This window comes from Choloepus didactylus, chromosome 2 (genome assembly GCF_015220235.1).
Source record: "Choloepus didactylus isolate mChoDid1 chromosome 2, mChoDid1.pri, whole genome shotgun sequence".
Lineage (NCBI taxonomy): Eukaryota > Metazoa > Chordata > Mammalia > Pilosa > Megalonychidae > Choloepus > Choloepus didactylus.
In genome coordinates, this window is record NC_051308.1 from 178,918,693 (window position 1) to 178,943,807 (window position 25,115).

The window sequence follows — 25,115 nt, forward strand, 5'->3', positions numbered from 1 at the left end:
ATTAACTAAAATAATTGACATTCATCCCTTGTGGCTGGGGAGGGGCCCTTGTTCTGGGCACTTGCCTGCAGGCAGTAAGACATGGCTATTGAATAGGCAGAAAAATAGGATGACATAATCAAGTACTGCAGTAAATTTATATTTTAAAGTGAAATTGGAATTCTCATTTATGAATTAATTCTGTTTCAATAACTGGAACTGACTTCTATTTTATATAATAGACATTATAAATGACTTGATTGAAAGACTCAGATCTTCAGAGATGTTTTGAGATATAGTTTTAAAAAGACACTTCTTATAGGAGAGGAGAGGCAGAACTTTAAAGTCAGAATTGAGAGGGGAAGGCAAGAAGGAGAAGGAATAAAACTGAGAGGTGGTTCTGAAGGGTTAATGTGACAATAAAGGGATGGAGGAATATAGCGGAAGGAAAGAGGTTTAAAAATGTGTGCTATATTTGAATTACAAATTTGTGTCTTATTGCCTTCAAAAAGCAGTTATTTTATGCACATTTTTGTTTCAATATTAATATTAAAACATTAATGCCTATTCTTCATTCTCTGTCACGAGGAAGCTATCGATTAATTTCTGAAAAATCTTCACAATTTCATTTTGGACTTTAATATTAGCCAACTCTCTTTATCTCTTACCAGAAGTCACTTATGAAATGCTCTTTTTCTCTTTCCCTTCTTTAATTTTTTTTATTGTTTCCTGGTTGAATTTTACATCCTACTCTAGCCCCACAGTAAACAATTAAGAAAAAACCTTGCCAAAGGATAAAGGTTGAAACTGATTGTGTTTTAAAACTTCAACTTTCATATGAGACCAAGGGAATAGATATCTATTTGGTACAGGATCTAAATTTACTAAACGGTACAACTCTACAGTCGATTTGTTCAAACACCACAATTGCATGGAACTTTGAATAGGAAGTGAGATACCGTAGGTTAGTATAGGCTGGAGTGAAATAGTGACACATCCTAGAGTAATTTGGGCAGATAATAAAAAACATATTTACAGCCTCCCCCTCCCCAGCCCCGAGGATCTGGGGGAAGGTGCGGATGTGTTGGACATCCTCACCTGGACTGGTGTTGATGTTGTCACAAACATTGGGACTGGTGGTTTGATGTGCTGAGCCCTCGAGCACGGGACTTGCCCTTATTAAGCTCATTACCACAAAGGAGAGTCTAAAGTTGTATGTAATGGTGCCTAAGAGTCTCCCCCTGAGTACCTCTTTGTTGCTCAGATGTGGCCCTCTCTCTCTCTAACTGAGCCATCTCGACAGGTGAACTCGCTGCCCTCCCCCCTACGTGGGACCCGACTCCCAGGGATGTGAATCTCCCTGGCAACACAGAATATGACTCCCGGGGATGAATGTGGACCCAGCATCGTGGGACTGAGAGTATCTTCTTGACCAAAAGGGGGATGCAAAATGAGACGAAATAGTTTCAGTGGCTGAGAGATTCCAAACGGAGTCGAGAGGTCACTCTGGTGGACAATCTTATGCACTATATAGATAACACCTCTTAGGCTTTAATGTATTGGAATAGCTAGAAGTAAATACCTGAAACTACCAAACTCCAACCCAGCAGTCTGGACTCCTGAAGACAATTATATAATAATGTAGATTACAAGGGGTGACAGTGTGATTGTGAAGACCTTGTGGATCACACCCCCTTTATCTAGTGTATGGATGAGTGGAAGAATGGGGATAAAAACTAAAGGACAAATGGGGTGGGATGAGGGGATGATTTGGGTGTTCTTTTTTCACTTTTAATTTTTATTCTTGTTCTGGTTCTTTCTGATGTAAGGAAAATGTTCAGAGATAGATTGTGGTGATGAACACATAACTATGTTATCATACTGTGGACAGTGGATTGTATACCATGGATGATTGTATGGTGTGTGAATGTATTTCAATAAAACTGAATTTAATAAAAAAAAAAATGCCTTACTCATTCTTGCACTTAAATACTTAACTTTTGCATACCGTTTCTCAATTTCTTTTTTAAATTGCAAATGCCTCATTTGGTTCTCATGTTACCCATGAGATGTAACTATCATTACTATTCTTGCTATAAAAATGAAAAAAAAAAAAGACTCAGAGGAGTTAAGTAAGTTGGTCATGGTCACAGAGCTAACAAATGGTAAATCAGGGCTAGAACAAAGTCTGTAACCCTAGAACCTACTTTTCACTATACCATACTGTTTTCATTGAACGGATCACAGAGCAGAGTGGGTTTAAGGACAAATATTCATGCAAAGGGGATTTTTTTCCCATCTTTTCTCCAAATTTTATAAATGCCAAACATGGGGCGAAAGAGACAGGGAGGTAGAATGTAAGGATAAACCAGTCATAACTTCTGCCTTTGAAGGGCTCATTGTCTAAGTTAGGAAGACAAACTAGTTTAATTGTGGTGTGTTGCACTGGGCAGGCAATGTGGAAGGAGCAAGTAAGAGTGCCCAGTTTCCAAGGAGAACACTATATTTGATATCTGTCTTGAAAGAAAAGTAGAAGTGATAAGAGGGTAATAGTTTGGAGAGGGGGCAACCATTGACAAAGGCACAGAGTCATGAGAAGTCTGGGCCCTTTAGGGGAAGAGCTGCAGTGGAGAGAGAAGCAAGTGAAAGCTGGAGTTATGAAGGCAATGAGTTGGGGTCAGCATAAGAGAGGCCCTGGATGTAGGGGTAGGGAGTGTGGATTTTTCCCCGCAGACAAGAAATACTTGGATGTTTTAAGGCTGCTACGTTTGAGTGACTGGCTGAGCTACTGGGTAACTAGGAAAGATATAGCTTGACTAGAATTGACTCCCTTTGTTAAGAAAACAGTTGAGATTCTTATGACTTTATGCATGCATTCTTTTGACTATTCTCTTCTAGTTAATCAACTTGTGCATATAGTTATCAGTACTGGCATTTCCACTCAAGTCAGTTCATCCATATGATAGTTCAACTTCCCACCAAATTAGCAGTTATGAATTCTGGGCCTTCTCAGCCTTGTGCCTCTTTGACAGCTGAGCCTCCCTATCCCTGACCTTGAGCCAGTCTGAGCCTGATGTCTGTTAATCCTGGCGTAGGCATAGGTGAGGGAAGCTGAACAGCCAGGTTGACAAAGGTCACCTGCATCAGAGTAGGCAAATGTGGGGCTCCTGTCTTCAGCTCCATTCATGCTGGTCATTAGGAAGTTTGTGTTTGGAAATCAGAAGGGGTCAGAGAAGGGATTTTTAAAAATTGCAAATATTACCTAATTTGGTCCTCATATTGCCTGTGAAATGTGATTGTTGTTATTATTTTCATAATAGGAAAGAAAAAAAAAACTGAGATTCAGAATAGTTAAGCATCTTGATCACAGTCACGAGCTATGTGGCAAATTAGGGCTCTGTTAGCTTATTTTGCTATGGTGCCTGCTCCTAAGTTCTTGAGAGTCCTGAAGAACAAACACAACAAAGGCTTAATTACATTTCACTGATTTTATATTCATCATCATCTTCTCAATGTGATGATGTTGTTAATGGGAGTCAGAGAGACACAAGTTCAAGGAAAGAAAGGAATTGTAATAAAATCATGCCTAAGAGTTAACTACAATAACCCAAGAGCAGAACAGAAGTAGGTCTAAAAGCTTAGATTGCAAGCCTAATTCTTGAGGGAATTTTGATGTCTCCTAAAATATTACAGTGACTCACCATTGAAATATCACAAAATATAAAAGAAAAACCTGTTGTAACTTCCAAGATTGAGATGCACCCATCTCTATTTTCCCAAAGTCCAGTATTTCATAAGCATTTTTTTCAATCATGAAACAATTTTTTTGAATTATCTACTTTATTTAGCATACCTATAGTTTATCCTGGTAAGAAATTAATATATACAGTTATCAAAAAACTGTTGTGTGCTTTACAAAGTAAGTGTTTCCTTCTGGAGTGTAAGTAGAACCATTTAAACAGCTGTCTTTATAATTTTCAAATTCAAATGTGTAGTAACATCAACTTTTTGAAGCATAGAGTCTCTTTCTCTGTAATTCATGATTTAGGTTGAGTTTATAAAGTTTTCAAATGCCATTTCAGTTCCTGCAAGCCACTAAACCTGACACTGTAAAACTGATGGTTCAGAAACCATCTGATCCAATCACCTAACTGTACAGATAAGGGATCCACAGGCATTGTCAAGGATTACAAAAGCTAATGAGAGGGAAAGCCTGGACTACAAATTGATTCTTAGAAAGACTCCAGAAATGTCTGTTGGGCCAAATAAGGCACATTTATCACACAGAACTCTAGTCATATCTAAAATGCCTCTGGGTTTTCTTTGTTTGACATTGGACTGCATTCTGATGATTCTTTTGTAGTTCACAAACATATTTAGTCATTCTGACTATTGCAATATCATAGATCACTGATTGCCAGGGCTGTTTATGCTTCTTTTCTCCTGGGATGTTTCAACTTCGGCAACTTTTCTTCCCATTCCTCTGTGTTCATAACAGACCTATGTCAAAGGTGTCTGTTCTTGTTTGAGATTCAACATCAGCAGAGGGAGTTAACATGGTATCAATATCTATAAAACCATCAACATTTGAGTTTGGGGCAGCTCATTTTAGTCCGAGTTATCACCAATCCTGCTCTGTTCATTTGAACAGTCACTGCTTCTGAGACCAGCTTTTGCAAAGCAGTTGTGGTTTTCTTCAGGGATGTCAGTATCCCACATGGCAATGAGATTTCTCAGCACATCAAGAATATGCCATGTAATGCTTCACATGATGTATCCTGGTGATTTATTATGTCTCAGCCTAATGGCTGCAAGTAGCCACACTGCAAGCAGGCAGAAGGCTATCCACTTGTTTTAATTTAAACCCACAGTGAGTGTGTATAGCACATTTTATCAGTCAGTAATAGAATATTTAAATTCTAGCAAGTCAGTTTTCTCTTAGGAGCCATTTCCCAAACAACTTGCCAGATATCAGTTCATTTTTTTCAACTTTATATATATGCAGGAAAGTTGCATATATAAAGGGAAATTCTGAATTTCCATATAAGTGATTCTAATTTTGTGCTACTTCTCAGCACTGCAGCAAAGGAAAACTAAAGGCCTATCTTTACGTATTTATTTTTCTCCAAGGCAAACGTCTCAGAAAGAGTGCATATCTGGTTTGGTTGCAGGTGATGGCACATTAGATGTGTCCCCATGGCATATTTATTCAGAAAAGACCTCCAGTTTTCAAGCTCATCTTCATCAAACACAAACCATTGTAGAGGCTTCATCTTTTAAGAGTAGTGGCATGAAATAGTAATCATGCTGAAAGCATTGCCTCCAGCCATCAAGACTGGACATTAACCCCCATCTGGAGTATGATTTCATTGGCCTTTTCTAAAAGGAAACAAACAAAACCCAGATATAGAAATGTTATTTGCTTTGATCTCACAAAATCTATTTAAGCATCTCATTTACTAAGTTGACATGTTTGGCTCCTCTCATTCTGTTACCAATTTTGCTTCTCTTGGCTGCTTGTCTTTTTCTCTTATCCTGATTTTCAAAGAACATACAGAATACTGAAAAGGAAACTCGATATTCTTTGACCATTTACCATTTCACTTTTTACTTTTCTTCCTCATTCACTAACTTTTAGCTCTGGAGAAATTATGACCTCACTGTATTTTCTCTTTAACACCATAACCAGCACTCTATGCATGAAACATAACAGAAAAGGCATGCTTAACAGAATATGAACGTTCTAACAATGACAAAACTGAGGAGATCAGCAAATTTTAGCTAGCAATTTTTCTTAGCGAAGTTTATGTCAAATTTCAAAGGAAGGGCTAATGTTAATAATCTCAATAACCAAGTAAAAAATACAATCCCTTTTTTGTCAAGGAATACTAATGACTTTGAGGTAGATGATTCTGTTATCAGATACTGAAATAATTAGGTTTAAGATATGAAAATAATGAAACTGAGGGAGAAAATGTACTGATTTGAAATTATCTTTTAAAAAATTTGGATGGAAAATTAAGAACATTTGTAATTCAAAGTTTTATGCGTGAAATCCATGTATGTCATGTTGTGGATTGCTTCTTTAATTGAAGGTGAACGTAGCAGTTGTTGGAAAGGATCCACACTCTGTAACAGAACAACAAACCACAAGAAGGTTGCCCTTGTGAAGAGGTCTGTAACTTTGCATTTGATTTTTCCATCTTGGCTCATTCTCAACTGTTTCAGATTTGGATTCTTAAAGCCTTCTTCAACATTTAGCTAATTCTTTGTTGGTGGAAGGTGCTGGTATTCTTTCTCCACACATAAATTGACCTTTGTCATAAATCACTTTTATAATGAGAGAGCAGCTAGGACACGTTGCCACATCTTCTCCATTCTCCAAATCTTCCTTGGTGATGGCAAAGTTATCCCCACACAGGCATGGATAGAAATAAGTCTCCAAGTCCTCGTCATACTGGAAGTCCTGGATCCCCACCTCATCACAGAACACCACCATTGTCACTGGGGTGAGCCAAAGGGCTGTCGCCCCCGCCGTCCGACACCACCTCCGTGGGTCTAACTTCGGTTCCAGTCATAAAACGATTTTATCCATTGTAGTGAATGCAGATATAGTTTAGTTAAGTTTCAGTTTGCCTAGGCAAATGTCTAAGGGCATGGACACCTGTACTGCCTCCCTCTTCTTCCTCCACTCACCCATCCTACCTATCACCCTCTAGTACATAACTACCTGTTAATCTCTATGCCTAAAGAATAAATAATGTATAGTTTAGACTGGTGTTCTATGTTTTGCCCCCAATCGAGCTTTTCAACTTTTGCCTCATACTTATTTTTATTCCTACTCTGTTCTAGTCAAATTGATTACTTTCTGAGCCCTGTACATCCTGCACATTTTTAGATCTTTACATACTTCCATACGTTGTTCCTTCCTCCTGAAAGCCCCTTCCTATTCTCCTGTAGTTCCCACAGGCTCTTTGCTTTGAGACCCGTATCAGTGACCAGCTATCTATGAAGCTTTCACCATCTCTGCTTCCCCCACCTCATAGCACTTTTACCTGTTTAATGTTCTTTTCTACCATTGTAGGGGAAATATATTATTTTGTCTGTCTAGGATCTCTATCCTGAGACCTGGCTGCACCCATTTCTTTGGTCTCTCCCACAAGTCCTGCTATGTGATTTTAGGGCATTTGCCTTGTTCTTATGGTTTTTGTGAGCCACAATTGATTGGTCTAGAGAGAATCCATCTCCAGCTGGAAATTTAGTTCATCAGAGTTCTTCTTAATATATTTAAAACTAAAAGTGAGGAAGAAAAAAAAAGCCAGTCCCTCTCCGGTGAGCAAAGATGTGGGGAGTTAGGTTTGAAAGAGATGAAGGCAACTGTGTGTTGCTATGGAGAATGAGACTGCCTGAAGCTAATAAGCAGTGAGAAGCAGAAGTCAGAGAAAAGGAAGAAAGCCCCAGCAACATACAAGTCCTGATTCTAGTTGTTTCTGAGTTGAGACTTCCTTGGATTCCACGAGCCAATTTGCCAAATATTTACCTAATATCTCTCAACTCCAACCTACCCTTCTATATGCTGCAAACTATGTTTCCAAGACCCCTCTGCTAGCTAGATTCCTATTAGCCAATGGGAGAGTAGAGAGACATTAAAAGTCACGAAGAAGGAAAGAGTCTTTCTTTCTGTTTTCTGGATGTTCTTGTCAGTGTCTTCCCAGCATTTCCATTTTACTGCAGCTTCCAGCTTCTTTGGCATCCCCAGTATTAGAGTAGGTGGGGTTGTGTTCCAGTTTGCTAATGCTGCCTTTTCACAAAACACCAGAAATGGATCAGCTTTTATAAAGAGGGTTTATTTGGTTACAAAGTTACAGTCTTAAGGCCATAAAGTGTCCAAGGTAAGTCATCAACAATTGGGTACCATCACTGGAGGATGGCCAGTGGCATTCAGAAAACCTCTGTTAGCTGGAAGGCACATGGTTGGTGACTGCTCCAGAGTTCTGGTTTCAAAATGGCTTTCTCCCAGGATGCTCCTCTCTAGGCTGCAGTTCCTCAAAAATGTCACTCTTAGTTGCTTTTGGGGCATCTGTCCTCTCTTAGCTTCTCCAGAGTAAAAGTCTGCTTTCAAAGGCTATCTCCAAAATGTTGCTCTGTAAGCTGCAGCTCCTCTCTCAGCTCCTGTGTGTTCTTCGGTGTCCCTCTTGGCTGTAGCAAGCTCGCTCCTTCTGTCTGAGCTTATACAGTGCTCTAGTAAACTAATCAAGGCCCATGCTGAATGAGCAGGGCCACACCTCCATAGAAATTATCTAATCAGAGTAATCACCTACAGTTGGGTGGGTCGTATCTCTACGGAAACACTCAAAGAATTACAATCTAATGAACACTAGTACGTCTGCCCGCACAAGATTGCATCAAAGATAATGGCATTTTGGGGCACATAATACATTCAAACTGGCACAGGGTAGGAGCTAAGCCTTCTAAAAAGTGTGAGCATCAAGTCCACAGGGTCTCTTCTCTGAAATTCCTGGTTCTCCAGCCTCATGGAGGTAGCTACTTCCTACAGTTATTATCTCTATGCTAACTCAGTGTTCCTTTTTCAGCTTTTTAGCCTTCCAATAGCTATGAAACTATTTCCCACATAAAACTCCCTGTGATAACTAAAGCTTGATTTTTACTTTCTTGACTGATATATAAATATGCTCCTTTTTTTGACTAAAATAACATTAAACTGGATTTCTGTATCTTGCAAACAAATTACTCCCAACCAATACAGCATCTTTATGGTTATTAATTAGAAAGGCAGTTACCGTGTATTGAAGGCTTACTGTGTTCAAGACACTGTGTGTCTACTTCATGTACTTACATTTATTTAATATTCTCACCTTGGATATATTGATCAAAGAGGCCTGGTTCAATATTCATCTCACACTGTGCTGCCACAGGCACCCATAGGCACTTAAACCCATTCTCTTCCTCCATCAGCAGCCAGGTGGGCAGACTTCACTCTTGTTATCAAGGAACTAGTTTATTCCTAATTCCCAAGAGAAACGGGCCTCTATACATGCCTGCCTCACTGCCATGACCCCTGATGTGTGCGTGATGTTGCATATGTGGTATGAACAACATGGGCACTCTCTGCAATACCTACAGCTCTAGTAACTGGTTAAGGCAGACTTGGGACAAAGGGCATTGGGCTGTTGAATAGATGGATATTCTTGGTCTTCAGAAACTTACTCTAAAAATCAAGCCTTGCACATTAGTTCAAGTGCCAAAAGATGGAAGCAACCTGTCTAAAATTAGTTAAGTTGTATTTTAAATTTGAGCCTCAGTGGAACCAAATTTTCTCATAATGAATGAGTAAAGATAGCTTGTAACTCACAGTTCTCAGAGATAGAGGGGTTCCATGAAGAGTCAATGACAAGAGTGATTGGCTATGGTGGCTCAATCAGTGGGCAAGGAGTGCACAAGCAGAGCAAGGGGAGCCCGTGGGCTTGTGCTTTTACTGTGGTTCAGGAGTAGAGGTTAGTGGACTTCCCACAGGAGTCAAGGACTGGTCAGTTTAAAGCGAATGTGTGAGAAAGGGTCTGGGGACCCAAGGATGGTGGGAAGAGTTAGCTTATCATTTGGGGACAACTGTGGGTTCTGGGTGAGACGTGTGGGTGATGTGGGTCGTGGCCACAGATGTGGGCTTGATTCTGGGGAGTCTAGGCCCCAGGGATGGAAAGAAGCTTATTATTAGGTCAAAGGTCAGTGTTGAGGTAAGTGGCTTAGCCAAAGTAAGAGGGATGCCAAGACAGCATGCAAAAAAATTTCATAGTTATGACAATCCATCCCTTGATGCCTCAGCATCATATATTTGGAGGACTGTGGTAGTTTGGGTGACTGATATATTTACTGTGAGGGGCATAGCGTTAACAAGTTAGTGCATAAGACACTTGAGGATATTGATTATTATAAAAAGGCCAATAAATAGCATATCTAAGAGCTGGAAGCCTTTGTGAGCCATTTCCCCCACCCTTCAGGAGATAGCTAGGAGGAAATGTTGAAGGTTTTTAAATAGGGTCTGAGGTATCTTTTGAAAAACCTTGGTTATATTGTGAAACAGCTAAATCTCTTGGGCCATTTTTGTAATTTGATTTTGACCTGCTGCAAATTAATACACATTCAGCCGGAGATGCTTATGGTATGATCACTCCCTTTTTTGGCCAAGAGGTAGTTTAAGGCTAGGCAGTTATCTGAGATGACCTGGGTTAAGGAATCTATTTGTTGTTATCTCAGCCCTTATTAGCATAAAGAGGGACAGGAGATTGGACAAAGGAACTAAGGGCAAACATTTGGGCCTCGAGATGTTGGGAAATTGTCTCTGCTGTGCAATATTAAAGATACAGTGGTTAACTTGCCAGTAGGAGGTGGCAGAGTGCAAGGCAGCTTTACAATTTTGGGGGGTCCAACTCATGGTGACAAGCATTGTTTCAGGAACAGGGGCCCATTGTCATTTCAGTCAGGTAGTATTCTGACGGGTCCCCTTCCCATTTCTCAAGAGAGTCTTCGTTCATTAGCTCTGGTTTGTCAGAGTGACAGGAGTAGTGATGGACCCTCAGTGGTGGTCTAGGATGGTGTCGTCTCAGTCAGCCAACTCATGGGCTTGGGTGGTGTCATCTGAAGTGAGGTGGTGATGATCTCTGGGAGCCAACCTAGGGCTGGGTGTCCCTCCAAGTAGTGATCATAAAAGGATGGGTTATTTTTTTTTTTAATTTCTTTGTTTATCTTAGAATTTGAATAACAGGTTTTCAACTGCTGTATAGCATAGTTTAGAAGAGCCAACCGTAATGAGTTACTGAGTGTGCCGTACTCTATTAGTACAATAAAGGTTCAGATTCTGTCACCTATATATGCGTGGCATCTCTGATAATTCAAAGATTGATACCTGACATCTACTTTGAGCTATAAAATTCATGGTAACTGAGTTGCAAACAGTAAAAGCAAGAATAAAGTCAGGTTTAGGTTGAAGGTTGCAATAAGATTCAGAATATTACAACATTACACAAAATAAATAATTGAAAGAGGAACACCAGAGGCAATGAAATCCAAGGACTGTAAATAAAATATCTGATATAGTCAGATTCTATCTTATTAATTTTTTAGTTAGAGAGGTTGTAGGTTTACAGAAAAATCATGTAAAAAATAGCATTTCCACCCCCCCCATCATAAACACTTTGCATTAATCTGGTATCTTTGTTACAATGATGAAAGAATATTAAAACTGTATTATTAACTATAGTCCATAGTTTACATTAGAGTGTATTTTTTTCAATATACTACCCTGTTATTTACATCTTGCATTAGTGTTGTACATTTGTTATAATTCATGAAAGAACATTTTAATAATTGTACTATTAACTATAGTCCATAGTTTATAATAGGGTTCCTATGTTTTATCTTGTTAATTATTATTTTAGTAACATATATATGACCTAAAATTTCCCCTTTTAACCACATTCACATATAATTCAATGCTGTTAATTACACTCACAATGTTGTGTTACCGTCTCCACCATCCATTACCAAAACTTTACGATCAACCCAAATAGAAATTATGTACCATTAACTCTTCATTCCCAACCCCAACTCAACTCTGGGTAACCTATATTCTAGAGTCTAGCTCTATGAATTTGCTTATTTTAATTATGTCAAATCAGTGAGATCATAAAATATTTGTCCTTTTGTGTCTTCTTGCTTATCTTACTCAGCCTGATGCCATCAAAGTTCATCCAAGTTGTAGCATGTATCAAAACTTCATTCCATTTTACAGCTGAATAATAATCACTTGAATGTATTCACTACATATATGGATACTTCGGTTGCTGCCATCTTCTGGCAATTGTGAATAATGCCTCTATGAACATCAGTGTGAAAATATCTGTTCAGGGTCACTGCTTTCAGATCTTCTGGGTATATACCGAGTAGTGGAATTGCCGGATCATAAGGCAACTCAATATTGCATTTCTAAGGAACAGCCAAACTGTCTTACACAGTGGCTGCACCATTATACATTCCCACCAGCAGTGAGTAAAGTGTCCCAATTTCTCCACATCTTCTCCAACATTTGTAGATTTTCCTGTTTGTTTAATGGCACCATTTTTATATGTGTAGATATCTCATTGTGGTTTTGATTTGCATTTCCCTAATAGCTAATGAAGATGAACATCTTTTCGTGTGCTTTTTAGTCATTTGTATTTCCTCTAGAGAAAAATGTCTATTCATGTCTTTTGCCCATTTTGCAATTGTATTGTTTGACCTTTTATTGTTGAGCTGTAGGATTTCTTTATATGTACTGGATCTCAAAACCTTATCAGATATATGGTTTCCAAATATTTTCTCCCATTGAGTTGGCTGCCGTTTCACTTTTCTGACAAAGTCCTTTCAGGCACAGAAGATTTTGATTTTGAGGAGTTCCTGTTTATCTATTTTTTCTTTCATTGCTTGTGCTTTGGGTGTAAGATCTAAGAAGCTACCTCCTATTACTAGGTATTGAAGAGGTTTCCTTACATTTTCTTATAGGAGTTTTATGGTGCTGTCTCTTATATTGAGATCTTTGGTCCACCCTGAGTTAAGTTTTGTATAGAGTGTGAGGTAGGAGTCCTCTTTCATTCCTTTGGTTATGGATATCCAGTTTTCACAGCCCCATCTGTTGAAGAGACTATTCTGTCCCAGTTCAGTGGATCTGGAGACCTTGTTAAAAATCAATCGACCATAGATCTGAGTTTTTCCTCAAACTTTCAGTTCAATTCCATTGATCAATTTGTCTGTCTTTGTGCTAGTACCATGCTGTTTTGACCACTCTGAATTTATATAAGCTTTAAAGTCAGGAAGTGTAAGCCTTCCCACTTTGTTTTTCTTTTTTAGGATGTTTTTGGCAATTCAAGACCACTTTCCCTTCCAAATAAACTTGACAACTAGCTTTTCCAAAACATCAAATTAGTCATTGGAATTTTGATTAATACTGCATTGAATCTGTAGATCAATTTGTATAGAATTGACATCTTTATGACATTTAGCCTTCCTATCCATGAACACGGAACATCTTTCCACCTCTGTAGGTCTTCTTTGATCTCTTTTAGCAAAGTTTTGATGTTGTCTGTGTAGAGGTCCTTTACATCCTTGGTTAAATTTATTCCTAGATACTTGATTCTTTTAGTTGTTATTGTGAATGGGATTTTTTTCCTAATTTCCTCCTCAGTTAGGTCATTACTAGTGTATAGAACATTACTAATTTTTGCACATTAATCTTGTATCCTGCCACTTTGCTGAATTTATTAGCTCAAGTAGCTTTTTCATAGATTTCTCAGGATTTTCCACAAATAGGATCATGTTGTCAGCAAATGATGAAAGTTTTACTTCTTTCTTTCCAATTTGGATGCCTTGTATTTCTTTTTCTTGCCTAATTGCTCTGGCAAGAAATTCTAGCACAATGTTGAATAATAGTGGTGATAATAGGCATCCTTGTCTCCTTCCTGATCTTAGGGGGAAGGCTTTCAGTCTCTCAATGTTGAGTATTATGCTGGCTGTACATTTTTCATATGCGCCCTTTATCATATTAAGGAAGTTTCCTTTGATTCCTGCCTTTTGAAGTGTTTTTATCAGAAAAGGATGCTGAATTTTGTTGAATGCTTTTTTCAGCATCAATGGAGATGATAATGTGATGTTTCCCTTTTGACTTTTTAATGTGTTGTATTGCATTGATATATTTTCTTATGTTGAGCAACCCTTGCATGCCTGGAATGAATCCCACCTCATCATGCTGTATAATTTTGTTAATGTGCCATTGGATTTGATTTGCAAGTATTTTGTTGAAAATTTTTGTGTTTATATTCATTAGGGAGATTGGCCTATAGTTTCCCTTTCTTATCATATCTTTATCTGGTTTTGGTATTAGAATGATGTTAGCTTCATAAAATGAGTTAGGTAGTATTCCCTTTTCTTCAATTTTTTGGAAGAGTTTGAGCAGGAATGGTGTTAGTTCTTTTTGGAGTGTTTGGTAAATTTCACCTGTGAAGCCATCTGGCATTGGGCTTTTCTCTGTAGGAAGGTTTTTGATGACTGATTGGATCTCTTTACTTGTGGCTGATTTGTTGAGGTTTTCAATTTCTTCTCGAGTCAGTACAGGTTGTTCACATGTGTTCTGGTTTGTTAATGCTGCTGTTTTGAAAAACACCAGAAATGGATTGGTTTTTATAAAGGGTGTTTATTTGGTTATACAGTTACAGTCTTAAGGCCAAGGTAACACATCAGCAATTGGGTACCTTCAGCGAAGGATGGCCAATGGTGTCCAGAAAACCTCTGTTAGCTGGGAAGGCACATGGCTGATGTTTGCTTGCTCCTAGGTTGTGTTTCAAAATGGCATTCTCCAAAATGTTAGCATCAGCTTTTCAATTTCTTCAAAATGTCTTTCTAAGCTGTAGCACTGAGTTCCTTCTCTCTGAGCTCTTATAGGGCTCCAATAAACTAATCAAGACCCATGCTGAATGGGTGGGGCCACACCTCCATGGTATTATTCATGGTTGGGTGGGTTACATCTCCATGGAGACAACCTAATCCAAATATCCCATGAGATTGGATTAAAAGATCATGGCTTTTTCTTGGGGAACATAATACATCCAAACTGGCACACCATACAAGTTAAATTATGTAGTGTGTTACACAAAATACAAATTTTGCACCAAATAAACATCTCTTCATTTGTTATCACACAGAAGTTGAAGTTTTAAAACACCATCAATATCATCCTTTACCCTTTAGTTTGATTTACCTTAGTCTTAACAAAGTCCATGTCACTCATATCTTTAATTGAAGTCTTTAGTGATGTTTTTCAGCTTTTTTAGCCTTTTTAACAGTTGCTATATGAGAGAATGCTGACATTCATAGCTGCCAAACTCTGAGTCTCAGGCGTCACACAGATACCTGAAGTAACGGGGACCAACTAGGTTATACATAAAGAGCTCAACATCTCAGAGTTTAGAGATAACCATTACAACTCAGGAATAGATGTGACTGCTGTAAGAGCCTACAGTCTAGGAAAATTTACAGTAAGCCTTCCCCTGATAACCTATTCTTTCAGATTCTATTCTCAGAATTTGCCCATTATAATTAGTCCATATTAGTCAGGTGTTATAATGTTTGTCTTTTCATTTTTGGTTTACTTTATTCAACACACTGTCCTCAAGGTTCATTTACCTAGTTGCGTACCTCATAACTTCATTCCTTCTTGCAGCCTCTCAATATTCCATTGTACGTATACACCATAGTTCCCCGTTCTGTTCATCAGTCTATCTATCCTTAGGACACTTCCATCCATTGAAAATCATGAAAATTGCTGCCATAAACACAGTGTGCAAATGTCCATTTGTGTCCCTGCTCTCAGTTCTTCCAAGTATACACCTAATAACAGGGTTGCAGGACCATATGGCAGCCCCATACTTAGCTTCTTGTGGAACCACCACACTGCTCTCCACATGGCAGCACGTTTCTATTCCCCATCAACAGTGAATAGGTACATCCCTCTCTCCACATTTTCTCCAGCACTTGTATACCTCTGTTTATTTTTTGAACAGTTTTGTTCACATCCCTTACATTCCCTCCTAAGTAAACAATCAGAGGTTCCTGCTTTAATCAAATAGTTATTCATTTATCTAGGCTTTCTTGTCACCATGTTAATGACATGACTGCCAAGGAGGGGTTATTTTTTCATGGGCTTTTTATTATGACTGGGAAGCTCTATTCATGATATATCTGCAGATATCTTTAAAATGGTTGTCATCACAGAGCTACATAACTTTTAGGGGTCATCTGGGATGCAGCTAGCAAAGGCTTTGGTCAATGTTTCTGGGTACACCTCTCTCTGCAGGGAGAATATGTTTTATCCACACTTACATGCCAATTGGTTGTTAATTCTTTGTAGGCCCACTTTGCAACCTAAGTTCATGCCTTAGAGAGGTGTGTCTGGCAGGCTTTAGCAAAGGACTATTAGCCATACCGGTTTCATTTGATTATACAAATGAGGCCATTGGTGCTGTATGAGAATCTGACTTAGATTATGCATGGGGAGGGAATCATTCATGTACTGGTGCCAGTAGACCCATTTGATATATAGCTTGGATAGCATTGGGTCATCAGCCGTGCTTGATAGCATGCTGGGCACAGGTGGTTGAGGAATGTCAGCCAGCAATCTTGCCCTTAGCCAAGTATGGTTCAAACACTACTGAGCCTGTGTGATGAGTCCCTTTGGATGGGTAAGTAAGCCTATAACCCATGCAGCCAGCATAAATGCTAAAACCCAGAGCTAGGGTGAACAACATTGTCATTGCAACAGTTGGTGAGGACTACTCTCTGGGATGACTATTTGTATCAGGACAACTAGACTTGGTGTTGCTTCTCCCTTTCCAAGAGATTTCATAATGCCTTCTTTTCTCTTGGTGTTTGCTCTATGTCTGGTACTTGTCAGCCTGGTTATTGTGCTGTGTATGGATAATAGCACTCATGACAGGGTAAAAGGAAGTCATTTTTTTTGATGTGACTGGCATCCACCAGATGAAGCTGTGACCCAACCATTCTACTGCTTGGGAGTGATTATTTCTACTTCCTGATGGTTTTGGCAGTGATAGGAAGTGGTCCTATGTAATTAATACAGCACCAGGAGAAGTGTTTGTCTCCCCACAACTACCATGTAATTGATCCCGTCTATGGGATGCTGATGTTTGGTTTTGGAACACAAATCACAGCCTTTACAAACTATTTTGGCCAATGATGAGAATACAGGAATCCCTTTCTATGTGTCTATGTGTCTACTCCACCAGGGCAGAGAAGCCTTGAGCTCTGAGGTATTATGGGCCTGGACTGCCAGTTGGGAGGGGAAATTTGGGGAGTGGGGTGGGGATTGTATGGGAAGTCTCCAAAGGACCCACCAGATATGCTTTGTTGGAATGAATTTTAAGTAGTCAATCAGTAGTGTCATTAAATAGTGGCTCTGGTATGTATGGTGAGTTGAACGTGTGGAAATGGGTGAGGCTGCAAGCTGATTCCAAATGCAGAGCCACCACAAGGGCCTTCCTTGTATGAGAAAATTATTCTGTTTCCATTAGCCTGACCCCCTTACCAGTCCTTTGGACACCACCCAAGAATCAGTGAAGATTAGGAAATCGGGCTACTGGTGGCTCAAAGTATCCTGGAGGACTAATTGGACCACTTGCAGCTCTACTAACTATGCAGCCCCCAAGCAGCCATCTTGGGTAGGGGGATGTTTGAGGCCAGGTGATAAACCATGACTCTCCAGCAAGCCATGCTGTGTACAATGATAGTGTTATCATTGGTGAGATATACTGACTCCCTTTCCATGTCAGACAGTTGTTTGCAATAGGCTTCTCACTTGGCTAGAAGAGGGTAATAGGGGTGCCATTGGCAGTGTCACAAGATGCATGGGCAAGGGTCTGAACATGGGGGAAGCCACATCCTCCTATAATTTGGAAAGGCCCTCTTTGTCAGGTTTAGTCCTCTTCTCTAGGTGCCATTTCCATCTTACCGGTGAGGCTTCAGTGGCTGTGCTGAGCATCCACTGGGAATGGCATTATGGGAATATGCATGTGCAAGCTGATTGGTCGCAGTCCTATAAGCACCTGTGTTTACAGAAGAGCCCTATAAGCAGCCAGGATTTGCCCTTTCTAATGGGAATATTGGGCAACAGACAAGGGGAGTGTCTTATTAAAAAAAAAACAAAAAACAAACAAACAAACAAACAAAAACCCATAGGAAGTCATTGTTTGCCATGCTTAGTCCAAAGACTCCAAGAGACATAATCCGAGGTAGCCAAGGCCTCTAATCTAAAATTCATTCCTGGTGGGACAAGGGGCGTAGCTTGTAATATGGTCTGTTATGCCAAATATAAGGCACATTTTTTGGGCTTTCCCCAGTGGAAAGCAGCAAATGTACATGTGAGTTTATATATGAGCTGTAAAGAGAGTGTGAGATGTGGGATGAGCTCCCTCAGGACATGAATAATCCCAATGATGTCATGCATGTCTTAGTGTCTGAGGTGGGCTTGTGTTTGATGGTAGTGGAAATCTGTCCGCCCTTAGAAGATCAGCTGATGCCCAGGAATTTGACAGAGTAAGATGGCCCTTTTATTTTCTGGGATGCTGTTGTCCAACTTTGTTTCTGTAAATGATGTGTGTGAGTGTGGCTAGGTCCTCTCAGAGGCCCCCTTTAACATCACTCCTTAATCAGAGGTCAGCTATATAGTGTAGGTAGCATTTTTTTGAGACAGTTGAGTTCTTGGTGACAGCAGGCTAGGACTATTATATAGGGAGATGGTCGGTATCATGACTCCCTCTTTTAGGAGATCTTGGATTATGGGCTGGAGCCCCATATTACCTTGTTTGGGGTGATATTGTGGCATTTATCACCTTGATTATCACCTTGTTCTACAGGGGTCTCATTTGGTATGGCCCATTAAGGGAGGCTAGGATTTGATCTCATTCCAGATGTGTTAAAACATCAATACCTATAATGGGGAAAGTAAGAGCAAAAGGTGCCACCACTAGGGGTAGCTGTTTAATAAAAATTGTTCCAATAGTCAACTCCCAGCAGGGTGGAAGACTGGGCTTCCGATAAGCAGGAGGAGGCAGGGTCCTCCAGGGAAGGGGTCCTGTGACCCCCTGTAGGGTGGCCACCTGGGCCTGATAAGCCAGGAACTGTGAGTCTGATGTGATTCTCCCTCATGTCCTGATAATAGCTCCACGCCTTCCATAGACTTGGGGATAGTATGAGCTGTGCCCATAAGGGGTTGAGTAAGGCTACCTTTTAATTGGGGGGGGGGGGGGAGGAGGGGAGGACTATCTGTGAGAAAATTTCCCATGACTCAGTGTCAAAGGGAACCTCCTCAGGGTTGGAGAAGAATTCCAGGTGTCTTCTCTCTGAATGTTCAAAGAAATGCTATACCATTGCATCATCTCAGTCTTTCTAGGTAACAATCCAGCCTCAATTGTTTGCCAGTGGGCATCTGCCCTGGTGGTCATACTGGCTATGGGGGCTGTGTCTTTCTTTTCATGCTATAAGTATCCAAGTCAATAGGGGAAGGATCCTATTGTCTCATTTTCTGGGATGAAATGGCAACTTGGACCCCATATTAAAGACCCTCAGCAGCCAATCTTCTCCTTTTTCCTTCTCCCTTACGAAATCTTTAAGTATGGTTTGAATATCCAATCAAGTAAAATTTTGAGTTTCAGCTTCCAATTCAGACTCCTTTGGGGGCCCTGCTTGACCTTTCTTGGTGACTGTATGGTGATAGGAAGATGTGTGTTTCCCATGCTGGTCAGACTCATGCTGACCAGACTCATCCGTCTCTGTCTTTAGGATGTCCCACTTGACATCATTGGGGTTGGGGTTTGTTTCCACTAGAGCGACACTGGTGGGATCATTAGGGGATCCTCTAGCAGGAGAGAGCTCAGTATTAGAACCTTGGTTTGCTGAAAGGCAACAGTTATCAGTAGGGCCTGAGCACATTGCCTGGGCTCGCTCTCTCTTCTTTTTTTTGTGATTTTGAGAGATCCTCTAGAGTTGTAGCAGGGGTAGCTGGTGCCATTGGTTGGGGCCCTTTCCTTTTGCCCATAACTCTTTAGCTACCCTGCACCATGTATGGGGCCCACAATAACCTATGGGGTCTGGGGTTGAGGAGTGATGGCAGTGGAGACAGTATCACACATAAAGGGACTGCAGGCCCCAGTCACACTGCTGCCAGTGTGGTGCCATGTGATATCCCCTGAAGAGGGGCTGTTCCTCTTGCCAGGTTGGAACTGATGTGCACACATATGGTCTCTGGTGCACAGTCCACAGACACAGTGGTTGGTTTCAGGTAGTCTCTCAGATAATGTGTGGCCAGGCCTGTGAACACCCATGTGCTCCTTGCCCCAGTATCCCCAGAATCAGGGCAGGGTTTGCCTGTCTCCTGTCTCTGTATTGACTCAGCAGAGTGAATGGGACCTTCAGTTATTAGCCAATTTGACTTGAACTAGTCGTTGCCATTACAGGCAGTGCTAGAAGTGAAGGTTTCCCTCTTGCCATACAAGGACTAGCATTTTGCATATCCTGAAAAGGGCTCAGATTACAGGAACCACAATTTAGAATAGGGAGTTTTGGCAGCACATGACATAAGTAGCCGGCAGTGGAACAAAGCAGTGTGGATGTACGTCAGCAAGCCATGGGCCCTTCCCTGATGGTATTAGCTATCTGGGAGAGCCAGTTAGTAAGCCAAGAGCTTCCAAAAGGCATTATCCCTCATTTCCCATAGTCACGACCAACACACCCTGCTTGTTATACCACTTGCTTCAAATTAGTTACAGTGGATTTTAAATTTGGGTTCTGTTGGATGTCAGGTGAGATATGATGCATTAGAAAAGATTTTCCATAATGCATTAGAAAAGATAATGTGTTACTTGTAGGTACCAGAGAGAGAGAGGGGGGTTTTCAGGAAGTGGGATCAGCTGGGCTAGTTCAACCAGAAGGTGGGGAGCACACAGGCAGAGTGAGAGGGACCTCAGGGGCTTGTGCCTTCTTTGTGGTCCAGGGGTGAAGGTTAGTAGATTTCCTGCAGGAGTCCAAGATAAGTTAGTTTAAAGCAAACACACACAATCTGGGAAAGAGGTAGGGTTCCAAGGGTGATGTGCATGATTCGCTTACCATTTGGGGCTAGCTGTGGGTTCTAGGTGAGGTGTGGGTGGGGATGGTAGCCATCCTTTCCCTGATGTTGAGTGAAATAAGCCAGACACAAAAGGACAAATATTGTATGATATCACTAATATGAAATAATTAGAATAAACAAATTCATAGAGACAGAAACTAGAATATATATAGGTTACCAGGAGCTGGGGTGAGATTAGGGAATGAGGAGTTAATGCTTACTTAGTACAGAGTTTCTGTTTTGGAAGATGGATACTTTTTTGTAATGGATGATGATGATGGTAGCACAACATTGTGAATGTAATTAACACCATGGAATTGTATAGCTGAAAGCGGTTAAAATAATTTTATGTTTTATGTAGGTTAACAGAATAAAAATTTTTAAAAACCATGGAATTTAGAAATTTCACTTACTAAGTTTATTGTTCAGAAACTTAAATCCCCTAGAGTGTTCCTATGCCAGATCAGTCCCAAAACCCAGAGGCAACAGCCTCTCCAAGGACATCAACCAGGCGCATCCGCCTTCCCCATAATGTCGACACTCCTTTTCAATATGAGCAAGCTAGAGTGGTTGCTGCCCAGATATCCCTGAAGAATGAGACAGTGATCAAATGAGAGAGAGGGGTAGCAACTGACAAGATAGGATTTAACAAAGCATTACAAATACTGAATCTTTATATAAATAATATTTTTTAGTTCCTAGGGTACTTGAATAGCTAGAGGGAAATAACTGACATGGTGGAACTATAACATATAACATGCTTTGAAATTTGCTCTGTATCTACTTGTTAAATTATACTTTGAAAGTATATGTTATATTTTCAATATGAACTGGTTAACAAATACATGCAGTTAACAAATATATGTATATGTTATATTTCACAATAAGGAAATAATTGAAATTGTGGAACTGTAACCCATAATGTTCTTTGAAATTTACTCTATACTTGTTAAATCATACTTTGAAAGTTAGTACCTTTCTGTGTATGTTATATACTTCACAATAAGGAAATAACTGAAATGGTGGAAATGTAACCCGTAACATTCTTTGAACTTTGCTCTCTGACTACTTGTTAAATTATACTTTGTCAGTTATTTGTTCTGTATAATATGTTATATCTCAATAAAAAAAGTGTAAAAAACCAAACATGGAGCTGTACAACACAAAGAGTAAACTCTAATATAAACTATGGACTATACTTAATAGTATAATTATATTGTTTTATCTTTATAACAAAAGTACCACACTAATGCAAAGTGTTAATAATAAGGAAAACTGTGGTGGGGGGGCAGAGGGTGGGGTGGGGTTTGGGACCCTGTACTTTCTGCATGATTTTTCTGTAAACCCATAAATTCTCTAACTAAAAAAAAATAAATCAAGACTTGTCTGATAGTTTGAAACTGTATGTACCCCTGAAAAATGTGTTCTTAAATCTAACTCATTCCTGTGGGTGTGAACTTATGGTAAGTAGGATCTTTTGATGAGGCTACTTCAATTAAGGTGTGACCCACCTCATTGTATAGGTCTCAATCCTATTACTGGAGTCCTTTATAAATGGAATGAATACAGAGAGAGAGAAAGCCAAGGAAGGAAGAAGCTGAAATCAACAAAACCCAGAGGAGAAGGGAGAGACCAGTAGAAGCCACTATGTACCTAGTTATGTGGCAAAGAAGCCAAGGACTGCCAGTCTTCGAGAAGAAAGCATCACGTTGATGATGCCTTGATTTGGACATTTTCTTGGCCTTAAGCTGTAAGCTAATAAATTCCCATTGTTTAAGCCAACCCATTTTACATACAGCAAGCTAGGAAACTAAAACAACTAGCAAAGAAACTTTGAGTCTCTGAGTCCACACAAAGGGGCTTTTAGTTCATCTAACATCTTAGAGGCCAAAATTTTTTATCTGGATGCCTTACTGGAAACAGGTGGTAACTGGGGTCCAGGAATGATTAGAGGCAGATTCAGTTGTAGGATCATCTTCTGGGTTCTGGAATACTCTGCCTTGATTCATGACTCTTGTGCAGTGTCCTCACTGCATCCCTACTGTTAAAAGTCCCCTTTCCCTTTAGAGAAGGAGAGAAAGACTGGTTGTTATGGTTAGAGGTGAGTGCAGTTACCCACAATGTCTGGAGATACTTACCTAGCGGTGATCAATAATTTGATGAAGAACCAAGTTAATAGGTTTCATTTTACACCTGAGGAGACTGAGGCATAGTAAGGTTGATTGACTTACAGAGGATCACACAGTTAGTAAGCAAAGGATCTAAGCTTTGAAACTACATGGCTCCAGACCTCATGCTTTTAACCATCATGACTCACTGCCTTACACCTTTAGAGGGGGATCAATACATGATTTCTTTTTATCCTTTCCCCATTCTTCATTCTTGCCTCCAATTTACAAGGCAGTGCCTTAAATTGAACAGAAACTCAAAAAATGACTGTTAAAAGTCTTCTAAAAAATTCTCTGATAAATAGAGTTGAGGACCCATTGAATGCCTGCACTGTGTGGCAAGCCTAAGAAACCCAGGGAGTATGCAAGGCTGCAGTCACAATTTTCCTATTCCACTTTCAGTTTGGCCTTTTTCTCTTTCTCCTTCTTGGAATTCTGTTAGTGTGCTCTTGGTCCTTTGCTTTACTCTCTTCCCTTGACCTCTGTAACCCTGGCCTTCTGTTTCCATTGCTTACACCCTGGTTTCCATGGAAGTTTTTGCTGTGGCCTTTGACCTGTGGCAACCTCTGGCCTCCCCAACAGATGGGGACCTGAGAGCTGAATCAAATCTCAGACTATACAGTGTCCTATTATCACAGAACATTAGTGCTTATAGAAGTTATTGGTGCTATTTTAGTCCAATATGTTCAGAGAAGTGAAGTCCTTTCCCAAAGTGATAAAGTGCGTGGCACATCTAGGACTAGGGAACAAGTTTTCTAACTGGAAGTTCTGTACATTGTACATCATACTCGATTGACCATTTGGAAAAAAAAAGTTTGGGGAGGGCTTAGATTAGACTCTAGGGGCATGTAGAAACTTCTAGAATGTGGAGGAATTTGAAACATGGGCAGACATGTCAGGAATACTATAGGGGATCCACAAGAGATCTACTTTTCTAGAAAGATAGAAAAGAAAAAGTCTGTGACCTCTTATGGGCTAAATGGCCTTGATGCTGTTCTGTGTCATACTTTTTTAAAAGAAAATAATGGGAAGAAATTAGCATGTCTTTCATTCAAACTATTTACAGAGCCCCTCAGTTTCACTGGCCTCTGGACCCAGGCCCTGTGTAGAAGTCTTGGAGAAATGCTTCTAGGTAGTCACTCCAAATCAATGTCACAGGCACAATCTGAGTTCAGACTTAAAGAAGGGAGGTTCTGGAGGCCCCCAGCCATTTGGATACTCTCAGCAACTAGGAAAGGGGGATGAGTTCAGGGGATCCTGTCCAGCCAAATGTGTGAGTTGGTTTTTTTTTAATCACCTCATACACTCAACATTTTTATAGTGCCAAGTCCTAAGATCCAGTAGTACTGAACCATATGTAATCCATATCAATTTTAATCATTCTACAGATATGTTTATTTGGACTGAACTCTGTCTTTATTTCTAGGAGACAGCCATGCATAAAGAGGAATTTCATTTGAAATTAAAAAAAAAAATTCTCGATGAGCTTAAACTTCTGTTTGTTCTGAGAAGGCCTTGTTCCAAGAGCTTGGGAGAATGCCCAGTGATTGCCGGGCAGTTATAACTCTGAGATCCTTGCCCCTGTCTCATCCTGACCAGTGCTGATTATTTCTATGTTGCAGAATATATAATCTGTTTTATGTAAAATCTTGTCTGAGAAAGCGTTTCTGCTACCAAATTAATATTGAAGGTTACTGATATAAAAGATTGTTCAAGCTACCTAAACTAATACCTTTACATGTTTTCCTTTTCCCTCCCCTCTTCTCCCCTCCCCTCCCCTCCTCTCCCCCAGATTCATAAGAAGCAGACATTCCATATCTGTTGTTTAAAACAGATTATTGAGCTGATAAATCCATAGGGGTAAGCCATTAGTATTAAAATACTGATTAAAATTGGGTAGTGACAAAGGTGGTAAGTAGGGGACAGAATGGAAGCTACTCATGTTGCACATCTTTGGAGAAAACATGATTCATGTCCCAGGCCTCAAAATGGTATTGTTGTCAAGGAAGAAGCAACTAAGTAAGGTTGGTGGAACAGAAGTAGATGGAATCCATTAGAGGACCCTGTCAGGACTTGATTCTGCTAAGATTCACTTCCTCTTTTCATTCTGGCTTCAGCTCACCTCTCACCTCCTTAAAGGGCCCCTCCTTAACAGGCTATCTGAAGTACTATCTCACATTAGTCTCTCAGCCCTTACTCTGCTGTATGTTTTTCTTCATTCTGTTCACCTTTACCTAATATATAGT

The 25,115-nt window shown here is 40.0% G+C and overlaps 1 protein-coding gene across 2 annotated transcripts; it reads right to left on the bottom strand.

Annotated features, from left to right (window-relative positions):
* Positions 1 to 6,229: 6,229 nt before the first annotated feature.
* On the bottom strand, positions 6,230 to 6,478 carry LOC119519004 (DPH3 homolog). Of its 2 annotated transcripts, XM_037816477.1 has the most exons (2): positions 6,369 to 6,478; positions 6,230 to 6,293 (listed from the first exon to the last, which is right to left on the bottom strand). In XM_037816477.1, exons 1-2 carry the CDS (start codon positions 6,476 to 6,478, stop codon positions 6,230 to 6,232), a joined length of 174 nt encoding a protein of 57 aa, XP_037672405.1. The 2 variants fall into 2 exon arrangements, with proteins under 2 accessions (XP_037672405.1, XP_037672400.1); XM_037816472.1 differs by having other exon boundaries at positions 6,230 to 6,478.
* Between the last annotated feature and the right edge of the window lie 18,637 nt (positions 6,479 to 25,115).

Coding starts and splice junctions, on each gene's coding strand:
- LOC119519004 (XM_037816472.1), bottom strand. CDS start 6,478: ATGGTGGTGTTCTGTGATGAGGTGGGGATCCAGGACTTCCAGTATGAC.